Consider the following 15,136-nt stretch of genomic DNA (forward strand, 5'->3'; position numbering starts at 1 on the left):
GATGCGACCTCCCGGAATCGTCGTCGCGCTCACACCTGCACCGACCTTCGCCAACGCACGTGTTCCGATTAGATATGCGAGGCACAAATGCGAGGCACGACCGGTGTGCATCGGTCGCCTGTCCAGGTGACTGCTGCGATACGTCGTGGATACACGTTCTGAGTTCGAAGTCTCGAACGACATTGTAAAATCGCGCGATGAAAAATAGCCTTAGCTGCGAATATTTTTTTACAAATGCATTTTCCCTCAATGCTTCGATCTCTCTATCGATATCGTTCATCGATACATCTGATATCTATATGATTTTAATATATAATTAAATAATATATAATATTTGCAGATATACTAATACGATATAGGCCTCTTTTTAATGAATATTTGATGACAAATGTTGAGAACATGATAGAAAAAGCACACTGTTAAAGCAGATTAACTTTTTCACATTTACGATGATATCGCGTTAACTTGTTTTGATGCAATCGAAGTCTGTGGAGCATTACGCCAATGCATCGGCATAAACCGGGGATGCGGCGAACTGTTTTTTATCAAGTGACGATAGAGAGTTCGCACTTGGACCGAGCCGAGCTGGGTCGGCCCAGGTCGAGACGAAGATATTCTAGATGAGGAGACATCTGTCATTTCCATAGTTTTCTCATAAGAATGTCGCGCAGAGCATTCGCGTTTTTTCGCCGGCGGTGCTTCCGTAAAGAAAAATGCATTTTTGCTTTAAAATTATTTCAATCTCTCAGGATATCAAATATATGTATCCTTCAGCTAAAATATCGCGTATTTAGCAAATAATATTATAAGATTTAGTATCATTTGAATGGAAATGTATTTTTCCATTCAAATGGAAAAACGAGTAAAATCTTTTCTTTTTTTAATTTTTAAAAGGGACAAGCGGCAAATATCATATATGCATCTTAAGTTAATTTTTAAAATCTTATGTGTTATTGTACAACGATCGTATAAAATCATTAAGTATTTGTTTTGTAACGAAACCGTTGTAATATCTAACGATCATTTCAAGAGAAAAATGTTTCTTCTATCGGATATTTACAGATTGTATTTCAGATCCAATAAAAGATATTTGAGAAAACTGATTCTTCTAAAAAAGCAAGATTATTTGCTATGAAAACAAATAAAAATGACTTCGACATCTTTTACTACAACCGGTTGAGAATTCGTTCGCTCATCGCAGACGGCTGTCGTAGTTAGATTAATATGCGTTGAATTAATGTTTAATAACATGCAAATCATATAGCGACGGCTCGGCTGCCGCCGCCGCCGTCGCCTCGCCGGCGTGCGTTACAAAGTCAAAAGGAAGATATTGCTATTAAGATCGCGCGTGTACAAGATAAAAGCGGGATTTCCTGACGTTGCAAGTATTACTCATTCTCTTTGATGTGTAATTCGACTTTGCTGCGTCGCTCGCACGCACGATTTAAAAGAACACAGGGCTATCAAAGCGACGAAGATCTCGCCGTCTACGTCTCCGATATCAGTATACGCATGAATTCGTCTCGTGAGTGTTTTTGCTCCGTTATTCTGTTCCTTCGTTGGACCTATTCGCATTTCACGGACAAATCGAAATTACAGTTATGACAATCGTAATTACTTCGTAACGCGAGATTGCTGTAGTTGCCACAATTACTCGTAATGCTATAAGACACTATAAGTACTCGTGATAATTGCCGTAATATTTCAAGTATTCGGCTTTAAGAGCAACCTGTTGCAATCGATTATTGTATCGATTGCCGATTTATGGCGGATGTTCAGAAAATATAATCCAGAAAACAATTTTCTTTGAGCTTTATTGAACTTGAATTCTTTCGTCTGTTTGTCGATTTTTCGTTGAAAATGTTGGAACATATATCTATAGTTTTAGTAATGAGATCATATGTTTCAGTTAATTTCAAGTAGATTCTATTCCAATAGATTCTTAAATCGAAATTTAGGTGAAATATAAAAATAAAACAATGCGTAAAAAATTGAAAAATGCAATAAATAACCGACTTCTTCGACATATCCCTGTTAGAAAAAGCTCGATTCCAAATTGATCAAAAAAAGCATATTTGCGCAATTAAAAAGACATTTGCTGGTTTTGAAATATCCTGTGTACGCGCAAGCGACAATCATCGTCGCGAAAATAAACGGAGTCGGAATGACCGTCTCCGTGTGTCTCGCCGGTGTTCTCCCGGAAGCGTGATCGTCGGCCTCCCGGAAGCGTGAACACGAGGTGGCGAACGGTCGGTTGTTGGAGCAGGATACGGCGGGGACAGGTGGCTGACCGACGTCCGCAAGTGGGCAGGAAGGAGGACATCAGGATCTCCTGATGCCCCGGAGGGACGACGGGGAGGTGGACGGGGACAGGAGTTACGGTTTCGTGGTCGTTCCGTGCGTGCGACGTAATTTCCCGCAGCGCCGCCGTCCGTCTGTCTGTCCGCGGCGATGCGACACGATGCGACGCGACGCGTCGCGTCGCGTCGCGACGCCCCTCCCTCCCCCGCATCGCATCGCACCGGGGCATACGTGCACATACCGTTTACGCCATTGTTCCGGCTCACCCTCGCCCTCCTGCCCTTCTCCTTTTCGCATACGAAATCGAACATTCCCGCGTTACCTCCGTCGGGATATAACGCGATCCTTGCTCAGACGAGACGGCATCTTCAAGTGGCACGCTCACTGGGGCGTCTAGACGCCTTACATCGCGACGTATAGCTTCGCGCTCGTCTCGTCCCGTCCCGTCCCGTCTCGTCTCGTCTTCTCCCTGTGAATCCTTCTCCGGTATCGGGAATCCCCGTGTTACGTCTCGACGGTATAGTTCGCTCGGGGATTGGGAAGTCACTTTCGGCGATGTTGAATGAGCCGACGATCGAAGGCGTTCGAGAAATTTGGTGTAAATTATTCAGTTATCTTTCAATTTTAAGATACGAGAGATTCTTCCAATTAATTTGCAATCTCCAAATGTAGATTGCAGGTACATTATTTCATATTTTCAATTGTTTACGTATTATTACGTGTTAGAATGAATACTTTTAGTATTATTCATTTATTTGGAGTAGGTGGACTATATAATCTCTTACGATTTTATACTCTGCCATTCCCATGAATTATAAACGAACGCTTTTCTTCGAGACGGTCGCATCGATCCATTTTCGAGAACGAGGCACCTTGATGGCGACCTTGCAAGTCTTAGCGATGAATATATATACATCGCTGAATATATATATATGATGCGATTGCATCTACGAAAGGGAAACAGTACATGATATGTGTTAGATCGACTCCCTATCCTCAGGCCATCAGAGATAGTATATCGTTATTTAGAAGTTAAAGAAAAGAAATTTCCTTTTTGTAAACCTTGCATATAACTATATAAGTAACAAAGAATTTTTAATTAAAACTTAAATGTTATTAAAGAATTAAACTATAGAAACAATTAACCTTGATCAATTAAGATTTTTTTTAAACGATTGAATTAATTTTAATTTATTGTTTTCATAGAAATAATCCACTGTAAAATTTTACATGGGAAACTATTGTAATACGTAAATCAGAAATAACTTTGCAATATTTTAGTATCGATGAGAGACCATCGGGGCACTCTAAATATAATCTTCGTCCGCTGTGTCAGTTCCGCTGAGAAATACGCGAAAGTCATAATAATATTCAGAGAATTAAACGTTCATACTTAATAAGATAGAAACTTAATGGAGTACTTTCTCAATGACGTGGGAACAATGGTGGACTAAAGCATTAATTGAAGACCAAACAGGCTGTAAGTAGCCAGATAATCAGATGAACCGCGCGAAACGGAGCGAGAGAAGAAAGAAGAGAAAAAGATCTCTCCGCGCGCGAGACAATGCGAGAACGTATAGCAACGATGAAATGAGGGACAAAAACGTCAACGGTTATAACTGTTGTGGCTGCGGCTGCGAGGACGTCTGATGTCTGGCGCGGGTGAATTGCACTAGGAGAACGGGAGGGAAAGGTGGTCGGTGGAGAGGGGGGAGGGCGAGGGGGAGGGAATGGGTTATACGAGGGTACGAGGGGGCATCGTACGGGGTGGCGGACGTGATACTCGGCGCGCAGGGCGATTTCGTAGGGTGGTTCCGAGGATTTCAGCTTTTATTCGAGTCGTTTCGTCTTCCTTTCGGCGATGGTTCTCGCGTCTCGTGTCTGCGGCGGACAGCCCCCGCTGTTGCCTCCCTGTCGCTTTGATCTACCTTTTTTCGGAATTTCACCACGTACGCAAGGCGCCGTGCTCCGACGAATAGAATTAAAGTGCGATTTAAGCACTTCCGTCCGAAAATCGACGGCGCAACGGTCGTCCTGTGTTGCATCTCGAAATCGCGAACTAAAAGATCTGTCTGTTCCCTTGCATTTTTGTACTAAATATCAATTCTTAATCCTTTTATCTGATTGAGGAACATCATGCTAAAGAAATTCAAATGTAAATATCTGAAATTAATTCAATGATAAACATCTTTATAAAGCGTTTTTTTCACGCTTTCTCATGCGTGATAGTTTTAATTTACATATCTACATATGTTACATTGAACAAAATTATGATCTTTTTGGTGTAAGAATTGTAATCGTTTTAAAAATTAATTAAAGCAAAATGAAATTACGTAATACATATAAATTAAACCATCATTGTAATTTTCATTTTTGATGATTTTATTTTGTCGATAACAGTTATTTCGACGAGGTTTACCGCGATAATTAGTCTCAGTATGATTTGCACGTTGCACAAATGACACACGCAATCTTTCGTGTACAAGTCTGAAGATGCGACGAGTTCTCAAGAGCGCGGATGTCGTAATGCAAAGTCTAGGCATGCTTGAGCAATACGCTTGGCAAATAAAACATACGCTGTGTTATACCATGATGTCATCTTCTCTATCAAAGTCTCGTATGCATTTATCAATTAGATGTGTGCGTAAGATAAAAAGTCATAGCAAATCTCTGAGTCTACTCCCATCAGACACGCATGTGTGCAAAATACAGTAATAAAAAAATCTAAGTATCTTCCGTTGAAATAAATTTCCGCTATTTTCTGCTATTTTAAGATCTCACGCGATTTCCTGTGGATTTTTACAGACGGCAGTCCGTGTGACTCGGACGTCATACGCGAAAGCGTCGGGCGATAAAAGTCGCGCGTGATAAGGCGATGTTTTCGTCGAATTAAATACACGCGCGTCGAGAAAGGAGTGTGAATTATTTGCACACATCGCCTGATTTTGTTGTGTCTAATTGTCTTATCAGGCGTAAGTGCGCATGTTCCATAATGAGTCATTAAATTATCTCCTCGGAAACTCTCGGCTTTATTACGAGTAATGTCAACCTTCTTTTTTATGTCGAGCAAAATAACGGGGATTTACGTCAGAATAATAATTTTTTTTAATTTTTTCAATTTTAAACAAATGACATAAAATATACATTTTTCTTTATTTCTTAAAAGAATATTTATATAACTTTATAAATATATATACATATTTTTATATTATTATATATTATTATACTATTATATTGTTATATTCTTATATTATATTTATATTAATATTTTATATTATATTATAAATTACCGATTTTAGAAGCTTTTTAAGAGAATTTTTCTTTACATTGCGTTACTTTTAATATAAATTGTAAATTAATCGTTTAGTAATTTATCGCAATATTTTTAGTGTCAAGACAATGAAAACCTAGGATATTTCAGATATATATTGGCTCACGCTTTATATAATTTTTGCCGACAAGAGTCGTTAGCACTGTCGTCTTTCTCGGAGCACCAGACGAGTGCATAAACGCAACCGGCCGAAGTCAAGATAAGATCTTGTCGCGTCCCTTAGACTAAGGCGGCTGTAAAGGGAGGCAAATGAGGGGCGGCGTTAACTTCTTGTTTCACGGCCGAGGCACGGAAATAGTGAGTCATTTCAACGCGGCGTCGCGCCGAGAAAACTGTCTGCCGGAGAACTATACCGGCGTTTTCGCGTAATTCGCGAAGAAGAGAGGGTGCCCACCGCGCCCCGGGGGCTCGTGACCTCGCGGACGGGAGGAGCGGAGAGTTGTAAAAAGTTCGCCGTGCACGCGGATGAGATTGGATCGCGCGGTCGCGAGAGCCGGCGACGCGGGCGAGTGCGACGGCGGCGGTGCAGAGTGCAGACACCGCGTTGATTGTCGCGGTCGCTCGTTAAAGCGCGGAAAAGGAAGAAACCGCGACGGAAGGGCGAGAGGAAGGGATGTACTATGTAGCAACGGCTACGCGTCCTTGCGAGTTATGATTATTGCTGCACGGCTGCGGCTTTACAATCGGCCGCGTTACTCCGAGAAAGCGACTCTGCCACACTGCTTTCCACCCTCCGGAATATCCCCGAATTACATCTCCGTCGTTTCGCAACAGAAATAATCAAAGAGGATTTGTCATTAAGAGCGGGACACGTCGCGTCGCCGGTCTCATGATTAACGGAGACCGACTTGGTCGAGGAACGGCACCACGATGAGATTATCGTAGTCAACGACTCAAATCGTTCCTGACGATCGTTTAAGAATGAAGAACTGAGAAACAAATCACATCGCGGCACCGGAAACAAGATGTTCCCCTTGTCTACCCTGCTAACGAGAACGCGAGAGTTCGGGTCAGTTTGATTAACGAGTCGTATCCGTTTTGAATCTTTATTCGTCTTGGCGCCGAATGAACGCCAAGACGTACGTTGACAAAACGTAACGACGGTGGTGCCACATAAAATATTCGCCCAGGAGAAATCGATAGTAATTGGCGAGAGTTATCGTCACACTCCAGTGAGAATCCGATGTTCCAAATAATTGATTCCTGATAATCCCTGAAACTATTGTAACAATGAAATTTGTCGCGGTATAATTTTAATAATTATCTATTTCCATCCAAATTATTTGCGTCAAGTAGCATGAAAAAGATGATAAGATGCTTATCGAAAAAGTTTTTAAAATATTTTATAATTTTTCTTTCTCATTAATCATATTAATACATAGATATCATTTCTAATTTTGATTTAAAAAATTATTCTGTTTTATTTTATGTAATTTTCCTGACAGACTTTTTCCTACATTTTTTCCACGTAGTACTTATATAATTTGAAAAAGGAATTAGGATGATAGTTTTATTCCCGTTGTAGAAATCTTTAAAACATTTCGCTACTTCTCAACGCGTATAGCGCCGCGTCGGATTAACTCAGGGATGTTTTCTGTTTTGAGCGATTTACGAGGAGAGCAATGAAAGCGGCGGTCAGGACGGGGTCGCAAAGCGCAGGCAGGCATTTGCCCGCGTTGGTCGCGCGAATGGGGCGAGCTAGCAAAGCGATACAATATTTCTCGGTGGCGCGTCGCGACATTGCGCGCCGTCGTCCGCGAATGACGTCGGCTGCTCCAGCGGTATCAATAAATACCGACTTTGCGAGAGCGGCGGCTTGCGTTCTCGGTTTCGCGGTGGTATCTCGAACGGCTTAATGGCGCTGTTAACTGCCGTATTATTTAACGTGGATTTATGTATCGGAGAGTCGGCCGATTAAAACGCCACCGCGGTTAGCGAAGGACGGTGGCTGCCGTGCCGCCGCCGCGCTTGGGAGATACAGATGAGAGGAGAGGAGAGGATGCAGACGTTGGTCGCCGTATCTCGTGTTCTTAATCCCTCGTTATAGCCCGTTCTGATAAACAACCACGTCCTCAGCGGCGGTGGCGAGAAGGACCACAGCGTGAAAAAAAATACGGAAAACGATTACGACGGCGTTACCTTCGGCGACGTACGAGCTCCGCCGTGATCCAACTTAATGCGCCGGGCCCGTCTTCCTTTAAGTCGGCAGTTACGCCACGATCGAAGTATCTCTGTGCGTTGTAAAGATCTGGTTTTTTCGGAAAAAAAATATCATAAGTAGGAGAAACTTTACGTGACGTAAAATTGCGCGCGATTGCGTTGTTGATGCGATATGGACGTCCCAAGTCGCAACGCTGTACTAGGAATTCAAGATCACGATGCTATCGCCATGATAAGTGTGCCTACATGCCTATATCTTGCACAATTGACAGATCTCCGAAGAACGGGCTTTTATATAGAAGAAGAAAAAGAACAGTTCTGTACCGCAATATTATCTACGAAATCAGCATATGCTACTTTTAGAATTTCGATATAATTGACAGACTACTAACTCTTTCTCAAAGAATGCCTAATGATATCTCAGAAAAAGCAGAGATTCGAAAATATGAGATACTCACTTCAAGTAAATTCTGTTTTGTGAAACTTATTTTGTTAGTAACAACTTTTTTATTTTTATCATCAGAGGATCGATTTGAGTCATAATACTTTTCGATATCGCACAAATTACAATGTCGTTAGATTTTAAGCATAAAAATTAAAATATTTCTTTTAATATTGAAAAGCATTACTTTCTGGCAATAAACTTTCGTCCTCTTAATAAAAATCTGGACAATCCGGAACGTCTTGCAATGCGAGGGTTATGAGCGACGTCTAAGTTCCCTATTTTTCCGAGATTGCAGCTGTCGCAGTCAGCGCGGGAGTCTGCGGCAATCGCGTTCAAGGGTCGGGTGTTTTCTAGGACGCGACGAAGAAGAGAGAGATTCCTGGCACGCGGAGAAACGGAATAATTCTATGCGTTCGCGGTGCATACACGAGTGACTGTTGGCGGGGGTGAGAAATAGAGAGGAAGAGAGAGAGAGAGAGAGAGTGACTGGGCGATAGGAGGGGTTGGCAGTCGAGCGACGATCTCGTGCATCATCCACGTCACGATTGCTGCCAATGGGATCTTGGATATCAGGTGATGCTATTGGGGATTTGCATCTCCTGGCCGCGCCGAATGCATGAGAGAGGTGAGGAGGCCCTCTCGTCCTCCGTGAGCCGGCTGGCGCGACGAGAACGATGGGAAATCCGGTTGCGTTGCATATATAGGCGAGTAAGACGAGAACGCAGCCAGTGCGCATACATACAGGGTGCTTCCAAATTTAAACCATACCAATTTTTATAAGCGTATTCTTTACCTCGTAGCCGAGACTTTCCTTTAATTTTAGTTAATTCAAAGTTTAGTTATTAAAAGATATAATTTTCGACAAGATAAGACCTTTCAGGTTCCATGGGAAACGTTGGACTTAAAACGATGTAAACTGATAATTAACATAAAAAATGGAAAAGCGTAAAAAATAATTTTATGTGAAGAAAATGATACGATTGTTTCCTTGCAAATATTGTCATTTTAATAATATTCTTTTTAATTGAGATCGTAGAAGCTAGGATTATTTCCGTATTAAAAAGAACAGAATTTATGTACCTGCTGAGGTTTGACAGTGAAACTTATCAATCGAATTTTCACCATGGAGAGATCGACTGCGAATTCGTTACAGAGTTCGCCGGGTAAATTAAAAGCTGTTTAATTTGAGACCACCGTGTAGATCGTGGCGGACGCGAGAAAGAGACGCGGATAGATAGCTAGATAGTGGAAACGGGAGAAACGAAGAGAAACGGAACATGGTCGATGTGTCTAGCGCAACCCGGCTGACTGGCTGGTTGGCTGGTTGGCTGGCGGGCTGGCTGGCTGGTTCGGGTAGTAGCTGGCTGGCTGGTTCGGCTGACTGGATCAACCGGGGACCGTCTAGCTTGCGTCTACCCTGCCGCACCAAGCCAACCCGGCATTATCTATACGTCTAGACACCCCTGCGCCACCGAGAGAAGACCATAGCGGTTTGGCGCTCCGCTTGTAATTTACAGCACACCCCGCCGTGTCTCTACACCCACGAACTCTCTCTCTCCCTCTCTCTCTTTCTCTCTTTCTCTCCTTCCTTTCTCTTCGTCGCTCTCTCTCTTTCTCTCCGCCTCTTTCGCACTTCTGACGACGGCTAAGATCGCGCTTGCACCTTCTCTGCTCGAGTTTTTCCACGTACCCCTTCGTTCCTCCTTCTTCACCCGTTCTCGCCTTGATGTTCCTTCATTTTTCTGCCATCCGATACCAGCTCGAGTGACTGGGATCGAAAGTTCACCGACGTTATCGTAAATCTTACGTCTAAATCGCGAGATCGCTTTTTTTAAATATAATTTTGAAACGCGATGGAGATAATTGCATTCGACGATACGAGGCGTGAGTGAATATCGCATAAGTCTATACGGTTATTTCATTGAAAATTCACGCTCACGCGTGTTGTTGCCGTTCATTAGAATGGGAAATTGTTGCCGAGAGATTGCTGGATGTTTGTAATTTCATGGAACAATGGCGTGGCAAGCTGCAGACGTTATCGCATTTATTAATACTGATGCGCAGATATATTTACGTCAAGGTCGGTGGTATGCATGCATGCAATCTCCCATTCGGTCATCCCTCCCACAGCCAGACTTTTATATGACTGTTCTATAGCAGTTAGAGAAAGCTCTGTTAATCCTGGCACTAGATAAAAACAAACCCCGTTCGAAGCACGAAATATGCGTCTGCGGCTGGAAAAGCAAAGCAAAATTTCCAATCGATTCCCGCTAAATAAGCGGCGCGGTAAACTTCAATTTAGAATCGTCGGTATCGTTCGCATTCTAATTCATTCTAGCAGTCGGAATAATCATGAATCATTCGTAGGCCACGTACTGTGTTGTTTTTCCAAGATTTTATCCGAGCAGATAAATCGACATAGGTTTATCGGTATTTTGACACGTCGCGCCCTATGATTTTTGCGGATTTAAACAAACAAATAATAAATTGTGAAAAACGGATACGGTGTCTGGACACTCATACATATATCATTTTACTTGTACAGGCTTATACCTTGTTCAAGAACATTTATATAATTGTATAAAATCATATAATGTAAAAAGATGTTTGAAAATTTAAAATTATTTAATTGGAATTTATTTCGGTATTTTTTTACAATGACTATTATATAATGCATAGCTACGTTCTCTGAGCTTAGCGCGATCAATCCTGATTCCCTATAAAAATTCGTTTTAGTGTTTCTGGCAGCAAACTACTTAGATAACTACTGCGCTAGCAAGTGGATGAACGCTAGCACTACGATGAACTTTCGAATTTCGGGACAGAGGAAGGAATAAAGGATGGCGCGATTTTCCCAGGAGTATAAATCGAATGGAGAGAGATGCGCGCAAGCTACGACGACGAAGGAAGACGGTTGGCTAGACGGATAGATCGACATCGAAAGCCCGAAAGAAGGGGGGAGAGGGAGAGAATGGCGACGGCGATGAAGGCGCAGACTATGGCACCGAAGTCAGGGGTTGATGTTTTAAGCGATGTAAGTTACAGGCACTACGAATAGCGGTCTCGGGCGCAGATTAGTCGTAATCTGGGTACATTGCACTCTGCAGTGTCTCCATTCTCTCTCTCTCTCTCTCTTCGTCTTTCTTCCTCTCTCTTTCTCTACCTCCTCTGTTAACAAACGCGTCTCTCTCTTCTTCTCTCTCGCTCTCTTTCTCTCTACCTCGATGTACGCTCTACACACAGTATATCCTTCGGTCGTACGTTCTCATACACTCGAACATCGACTTGGAACGACCTCCGTCGATGCAGACGTACCCCAACTCGGATAGACAGACGCTATCGTCGTTCGCTTGATTATTTCCCGGCCACTTCGACAGAAGAAGATTCTCTAGTGTTCATCCCCCTATCTCTGCTGGCTTTGTAACCACGAGATTACCGCGATCGCGACAAATGTTATACCGAATAACGGATTTACGAGATCTTCACCGAAGCGGAATTCCCATCTATTTCGATTTTGATATTCTTCCGGAATAATCCGATATGGTGTTGGATATGGTAAAATTGGAAAATTTACGGCCCCCAGGAGTCGTATAAAAAGTCGCGCCGATATTTGATATAACTCGAAAATTCGAAATTGATCCCCTTAAAACGACACTTTTGACGCGCGGCACTTCATTCCTTTCTTCGCAAAGATTTCATTCACGACGTAATTCATAAAAGCCATGGAAACGTTCCAAAGTTATTTCAGAAGATGCAGGTCGGGAATTTCAATATTACCGCGCGCGATAACTATAGCAACAATCCGAGGTATCGAACAAACCGCGCATACGCTTTGGTTGGATTCAATATTGAAGACATCGCTCGCCGTGCGGAAAAAATATCCGTCCGAATGTCTGAAGAAAAGCAAGATAAAGAAAGTAAGAAGGTGGTCGAGAGGGTAATTTCTCTGAAACGCGGTGATGTCTTTAAAAACAAAGTGGCCGCAGATAATATTCGGTAATGCATCCGCCATAGAAATAATAATAGTTTAATGATATTCATAACAACGATGTAGATTCATTGTTATATATGAAATGATAATGATTATTTCGTTAATATTTCAGCAAGGAAACGAACTTCCTCGAAGGCCTGTCGCGACGGTCCTGGCCGCAAAAGTACGAGCACCTGACCGGGCAATTTTTCAGCCAGGTACTTTAAAAACTCTGTCGGTTGGCGAGCCACGCACGGCAGAAAAAAAAAAGAGAAAGAGTACACGAGTCGCAGACGAATTTCAATGTGGCCGTTGGTGTCACTGACCGTAGGTGCTGGCGGAGGAATGCAGAAAAGCGGGACTTCCGGCGAACACTTTCGAGCGTGACCCGCCGGAAGACGCGGCCGAACATTCGCCGATCCCTTTGAAAGCTTCACCAACCTTCCCTAGGACGACATCCGCCCAGATCGGCCATCGTTCATCTCGCATGGAATACAGCCTGGAATTCGTGGGTCGTCTCTATATCTCGCCAAGATGGACGATCGACCCTCCCGTGGAAACCGCAGAATTGCGCGCGACGCAACAAAAATTTATTTTTCTAGGTTGAAAGAAATCTTGATCATCCACACGGAAAGAACGGTTTTGCTGAAGTATCTAAAAATTTAACTAGATATACAGATTTGAAAATAATTTTGTTGGACCATCAAAATAATTATGTAGAACACTCAAACTATGATTGCTTAAAATGTCAAAAATTTTTTACAGCGTTATCATCATACTTCAGTGACCTACTATAATTATTTTGATGGTGCAACAAAATTATTTTCAGATCTGCATCTAGCTAAATTTTTAGATACTTCATCAAAACCGTTCTTTTCGTGCAGAAATAGCGTATCAATATACATTTGAAATTGTGTATGGTTTTTTTGTATAGTTTTTTTAACGAGCAAGTAAGAGGATAGAAAAATAATCTGCGTTATCATAATTTATTATTCTATTAATATGTAGTAATATTTCTTAACACGCTTTCTGTGGTTGCGTGCCGATATTCACTGCCAATATAATACTGAAAATCTATAATATAGTTTAACTATAGATTTTCAGTACTGGCAGTGAATATCGGAACGCAGCCAATATTTCAAACAGATATCCTTACATTTTCCATCTTTTCGCGTTAAATATTATTAGCAAAAATAGCTTTTGCGCGAAACTATTCTGAGATTGTATTAAAATAGTTTAAGATAAATCAATTATATCATCAACTTAATTATATCATTGATTTAATTGTACTATTATAAGTACTAAAACCCGTTGACCTTGCGTGAATTTTCATAGTCATCAAGTGACCAAAACTAATTGAAGAAAATTGACATTATCGACAGTTTTTAGTTCATAAAAATTTCATAGGAATATATAAATATAGTATTCCGTAGATGTACATTTACGGAATTATGAAACATTAAAATTACAAATATTAAAATTAGTACTACAATATAGACTAAATCTAAAACAGACTAACCGAATTTACGTACGAATAATGTATGAAAACTGTGGACAATGTGAAGCGTACATGAAAAAAAAAAGATTAGCTACTGTAGCAAATTTAATGACACCTAACGTTTTTTGCAGCGAGAGCTATAATTTAGCAATAGTAGCAAAACCTTTTGTTCTCGCTGCAAAAAATGTTAGCTGTCCCTATTTTACAATTAAATTTGCTACATAGTAGCTAATCTTTATTTCTCGTGGATATGAGTGCAATTCCCGAAATATAGAAGATTATTGCGATTTTCAAAATATTGAAACCATTAACATAGACTTTTTATCGCAGTAGTTACTTAATAAAAGATAAAATTCGATAGCATTTTAGCAACTGCTAGAAATAGTCGAAATAATGAATTATGCGAAATAATCAGCTAATTTATAAACGTACATATTTGATAATATGCGATTCGTATTGGAGAAAGAATGTAATATATATAATGTGTGAAGACGATTTTAATCGACTGTAGCATGGCATACACTGTTAAATATCAAAGAATGGAATTTAAGCCAATACCTTGGATTAAATAACATTTTGTTATTTGTGTAAATTTTTACAAAACAGTAGATATTATTTTAACTCTATTGCTTTAGTTAAATTAATGAAATATTGAGTAGAAGCAGTGACGACTTATAGGAATGGTTGAAAATGACACAAATTGAGTATAATTGGACACTACGAATTTTTAACAGTGTACAAATCGTTATAACAATATAGCGCGATATTCAATAAATTATTAGAACATCCGATGCTTCATGGAAAAGCATTTGCGTTAATTTCTCGCGCGCGAAATTCATTTTCAGATAATAACCATTGCGGGAAATATCGAACGATTTGAACATAAATCTGCGAAACGATTACTGCGATTCTCGACGTATCGAAAAGTCGAAGCACCGACAAAATGGCCGCCGTTATACTTCGCGGAAAAGTAAAATTCAAAATATCTTCGGCGAACACTAGAAATGGCCGAAATAGCGAGTTATTATGAGAAATATAATTGGCGCAGTTAATTATGGAACAAAAATGTGTGCACGTACCTTGCAATAATTATGCGTGTCGATGAAATACGCGACGAGGGCATGACCGATGGACTCCATGTATGTACAGCGAATCACCAACGTCGAAATCACATAATAACAACTTGACACACTCGATACGTTACTCGACAGAAATCCGATTTCACGCGAAGCACTCGCAATAATTATTGGCGCACGAAATTTACTTTCAGGCAACGAAGATCGCGGGAAATGCGGAGCGGATTCGAAAGCGGCTCGGCGATCGCCGCGTTTCTCAACTGACTGCGATTCGAGAACTATCGAAGAGCCATCTCGCGAATCTCGAAGTTAACGGGTGATCGAGGCAGCGACAAGCGACAAGATGGCCGTGTAA

At 41.3% G+C, this 15,136-nt stretch overlaps 1 protein-coding gene across 1 annotated transcript; it reads left to right on the forward strand.

The window, feature by feature from the left end:
• Positions 1–10,852: 10,852 nt before the first annotated feature.
• Positions 10,853–13,479, forward strand: LOC139778631 (uncharacterized). The gene is made up of 2 exons (XM_071716682.1): positions 10,853–11,271; positions 12,539–13,479. The coding sequence occupies exons 1-2, from the start codon at positions 11,119–11,121 to the stop codon at positions 12,812–12,814; spliced, it is 429 nt and encodes a 142-aa protein (XP_071572783.1). The 5' UTR covers positions 10,853–11,118; the 3' UTR covers positions 12,815–13,479.
• Positions 13,480–15,136: the final 1,657 nt, after the last annotated feature.

Source organism: Temnothorax nylanderi, unplaced genomic scaffold (genome assembly GCF_030848795.1).
Source record: "Temnothorax nylanderi isolate EJ_2023f unplaced genomic scaffold, tnyl_v1.0 TNYL_tig0190_pilon, whole genome shotgun sequence".
Lineage (NCBI taxonomy): Eukaryota > Metazoa > Arthropoda > Insecta > Hymenoptera > Formicidae > Temnothorax > Temnothorax nylanderi.